The 4,426-nt window shown below is 29.7% G+C and overlaps 1 protein-coding gene across 1 annotated transcript; it reads left to right on the top strand.

Moving 5' to 3' along the window:
* Nucleotides 1-693: 693 nt before the first annotated feature.
* LOC133812588 (homeobox-leucine zipper protein ATHB-40) lies at nt 694-2,837 on the top strand. The gene is made up of 3 exons (XM_062246369.1): nt 694-928; nt 1,164-1,474; nt 2,321-2,837. The coding sequence occupies exons 1-3, from the start codon at nt 835-837 to the stop codon at nt 2,552-2,554; spliced, it is 639 nt and encodes a 212-aa protein (XP_062102353.1). The 5' UTR covers nt 694-834; the 3' UTR covers nt 2,555-2,837.
* The last annotated feature ends 1,589 nt before the right edge of the window (nt 2,838-4,426 follow it).

Here is a 4,426-nt window from a genome sequence, read left to right on the forward strand (position 1 = left end):
ATATTTTCTTTTTGCTTGTTTCAATTGTAGTGGCCCATCAGAACCTTCTTCATAGCATTAAATTGCTCAATTATTTACTTTATTTATTTTTAATTAATATATATGACACATATATACTATAATATGTATAATGTAACATGGGCAAATGTTATCATTAAAGTACTACATTCCAATTTATTACCTCCTTTTTATCTATTAAATTAGCAGAGCTTATCTATTCCTAATCAAATTAAGTAATTTTTTTTTTCAATAGAAGCTTTATAGAGAATTGTAGTTACGTGTGATACCAAAATCCATTGGTAATCATATCTAGTTTAAGTAATTTATATATGTATAGCTAAAGAGACGTGAGTAAAGTTCGTACTCTCATGCATGTTTCTAGAGTATACTATTTGTTTTATATATATACATATTTAAGTAAATTAAGTCCCAAAATTAAAAAAAATAAATAAATAAATGCATGCATGCTTCAATTTTTTAATTTTATTTTTTCCTGGGTATATTTAAATATGCAAAAAGAAGACAAAGATGGCATATTCGAAACATACTCACAAACACAAAGGTCATTTTAGTAAAACACCACACTTAATATTTTTCAAAAAAACAATTTGGTGTATGTAAGGAGGGAGAGAGGAGAGGACACCTATTGAGGCTATTATCATTACTTTTTCCCTTATAAAAAGGTTCCTTTGGTCTTCTCCCAAGCCATTCGTTGCTAGCTTCAACAAGTGAGCATTTCACTCATTTTGAGAAAGATAGAAATAGAGAGAGAGAGAAAAGAGAAAGAGAAAGAGAGAGAGAAAGAGAAAGAGAAAGAGAAAGCCAGAGAAAAATATGACGAGCACCATGAACAATCAAGTTGAAGATCATATGGTACTCTATACCCAGTTGTACCCTGGTGTTTACCCCCAAATGGCACCTCAACAAGGTTTGTACTTTGATCAAAAGCAGAAAGTTAGTCCTTTTTCTAGCTTTGCATTATATATATATAAATCAAACCATATATATTTACATTTTATCCTATTTTCTGTATATATATATAGCTTATGTATAAATTAGTTGTAATTATTTTTCTTTATCGAGCTTTGAGAGATTGATAATTCAGTAGAGATCGATATACATGGGTTTTGATTATGTAATATATATGTATATATATTATGTAGGAGAAACAAAAGCAAAACGACGTCGTAAGAAGAACAAAAGTGCCAAGGAAGAGAGTGCTCTTGCCAGAAAGAGAAAGCTCAGTGAGGAACAAGTGAATCTTCTTGAGATGAACTTTGAGAGTGAACATAAGTTGGAGTCAGAAAGGAAAGACCGTTTGGCTTCCGAGTTAGGCCTTGACCCTCGACAAGTCGCTGTTTGGTTCCAAAACCGAAGGGCTCGTTGGAAGACCAAGAAATTGGAAGAGGAGTACTCTAGCTTGAAGAAACTCCACGACTCTGTTGTTCATGACAAATGCCGTCTTGAATCAGAGGTTCACTCTCTCTCTCTCTCTCTCTCTTTATTTATTTCTTCAATAAACTTAGATTATAGTTTGTTTACATTAATTCCAAGGAAAATTATTCATTTGGGTTTTGCTAATAATATGTTGATTCTTTTTTTTTTTTTTATAGTGCCAAGCATGTGGGGTTTGAGTATTTATCCAAATCCAAACTATAGGCTAAATATAAGTTATATTGTTTTTTGGATATGAACTACAAATTTGGGGCAAGCATGTTTTCTTGATTGACATTTTTTTTATTTTTGCTTTTCTCAAGTCACTGTTTTATTTCTTAAAATATATATATATGTTTCATCATATAGTGGTGGAAACGAAAATATTGTACCCCATATGAATGAGTTAATGCCTCTTATCCTTTAAAAAAAAAAAAGAGAGAGAGAAAAAGACAAATGTGACCCACCACACACATGAACGTGCATGAGCTCTGGGCTCGAAGGAAAGCCATGCTATCCTGTTGTTGGGCTTTATTGTAAAAAAATAATAATAAAAAACAAAAAAGTGAGGATATTTTTGACAAATAACAGTTACTTACTACTGCCACCTCACAAGACATCAAAAGGTAGTATGTGTTCCGGTCCTCAAGGGTGTCCGTACAATGTTGTTTAAGGTGGGGGTTTTGGGCTTTTCCCAAGGCCCACCTCAGGGAACATCCACGTGAGGGTCTCACGTGGGCCGTTGGGCCCACTTAAGGACAGTCTTTCCATGCAAACCTTGACACGACTATGAATGAGTCTTCCATCTTTTCAATACTCTTTGGTCTGGTTTGGTTTTGGTTTGGTTTGGTTAAAGCTAACTGTGTTCTTTGTGTTTGTTTTGCAGGTTCTTAAACTGAAGGAACAAATGTCAGATGCAGAGAAGAAGATCCAACGGCTGACAGAGCGCGTGGACTGCGTGTCGAGTAACAGCCCTAGCTCTTCGCTGTCGATGGAAGCGGCCATGGACCCACCATTTTTGGGGGAGTTTGGGGTGGTGGAAGAATACGACGACGTTTTTTACGTGCCGGATAACAGCTACATTAATCATGGCATGGAATGGATGAATCTGTATGTGTGATGTGATTAATTGTAGTTTGTAGTAGTGGTAGTAATTAATTATATGATTAATAAGCATTTAAATCAACTACGTACTTATTATATTAGGAGATCTCTCATCATGTAGATAATGATCGATCGTATAAATGATAATTATTATGTAATTAAATCGTTTTCTTCTTTTTATTAATTAAGTAGCTATAATATAAATATATGTAAGCCTTAATTAGGGTTGTTTGACTACGACTTCGTGAAGTTGTTATATTTAGTTTGATTAATATAACTTGCTTATTTTGACTGGAAAATTTGGTCACGGTGGATTAATAATATAAGTAGTACTTTTCCGTATGTATATTTTAACCTCACTCTTTCTCGTCAATGCTAGCTATATAATTGATCTTTATGGACATTATTTATAATTTTTAAGGTAATAATCCACTTTTAATTAAGGTGCTGTAACAACAGTCGTACATGCTTTAATCATAAAATATTTCAAAGTTTATATACATAAAATATTAATTATATTATAATTGTTTTTTTAACCTACTAGTTGGTAAATAAAATTATATCAATTCACGAGTCCACTAATCCAATCTCCAAAAGACTAAATTATCGGTACGGTAGTTCCTATTTTCTATGCGCCCCACGTGGTTTTCATATTCTTTTTACCCTTATACAGTACCATGAAGAATATATCATGTATAAATATATATAATATTACGTCCAATAGTATAATTTCTATATAATTAGTTAAAATAGTCTCATTTTTTATTTTACAAAAGATATAATTAATGAAAGGTTGATCCACGCTTTCATTTAAATATATAAGGAAATTCTATAGTAAGTACAGTATATATTATAGTCAAACTAGGCATTCCCCATGTTTTTGATACATCCTGAATAATTTACAATATCTAAATCAAAGATCAAATAATCAATCGCATGCATATATTTTTTTATATATGTGTATAACTAATTATTTTGAGCTTTAGTTTTCGATATTATAAATTATTCAGAATTTTCCAAAAAGTAGTGAGATGTTTGTTATAACTACAATATATATCGTCATATAAAAAAATTTAGGTTATAATTTCACTACGTGACAAAAAAGAATTGACATTGTGCAAAATGATCATTGATGATATGTGAAAGTAAATAAATGCTCATGTACTTAATTTTGTAGTAAAATAACCTAACCACATTTTTAATATTACATATTACCAAATATATTATCTAGCAAATTACTATTTTATTCTAAATATTTTAATATTATGGTTAGTTTTGTTTAATTAGTTTTTATTTTAAAGTTATTTTGATTTTTTTTTCGTTTTTTTATGGGTTATTGAATGACATACTATACCACAAAATATATATACTGAGTTGAAAAATAATATACCAACAAAACTTACAAAATTATTACTCAAAAATATATATATTATGCTAACAAAATTATATACTACCATTAAAATGCATATACCATAATACAAATTCAATCATTATGTATAATATGATAGAAACTAAATATCATAAAAAAATGATATACCATACCACAAAAAACATATACACTAGGTGGAGAATAATATACTAACAACCCATAAAAAACCTAAAAAGTCAATATAATTTTAAACTAAAACTAATTAAACAAAACTAATGTATATATACCACTATAATATAAAGTCATACGCTCTTAAATAAATAAATATAATTTAAAAAAAAAAGATAAGTTAGGTAATCCATAATGTAAAATGATCATTTCTCTACAATTTAAAAATGACAATAATTTCTTGATGCCATTTTAGGCCATTTCCTATAATTTCTCAAAAAGGAACTAAACCACACCCTAAAATTCCTTAAATATCTCTTCTAGATAAAAAAAGTGTATAGATAATATAAA

This window comes from Humulus lupulus, chromosome 1 (genome assembly GCF_963169125.1).
Source record: "Humulus lupulus chromosome 1, drHumLupu1.1, whole genome shotgun sequence".
Taxonomy (NCBI): Eukaryota; Viridiplantae; Streptophyta; class Magnoliopsida; order Rosales; family Cannabaceae; genus Humulus; species Humulus lupulus.

Coding starts and splice junctions, on each gene's coding strand:
- LOC133812588 (XM_062246369.1), top strand. CDS start 835: ATGACGAGCACCATGAACAATCAAGTTGAAGATCATATGGTACTCTAT. Junction 929..1,163: donor CCAAATGGCACCTCAACAAG/GTTTGTACTTTG, acceptor TATATTATGTAG/GAGAAACAAAAGCAAAACGA. Junction 1,475..2,320: donor AATGCCGTCTTGAATCAGAG/GTTCACTCTCTC, acceptor TTTGTTTTGCAG/GTTCTTAAACTGAAGGAACA.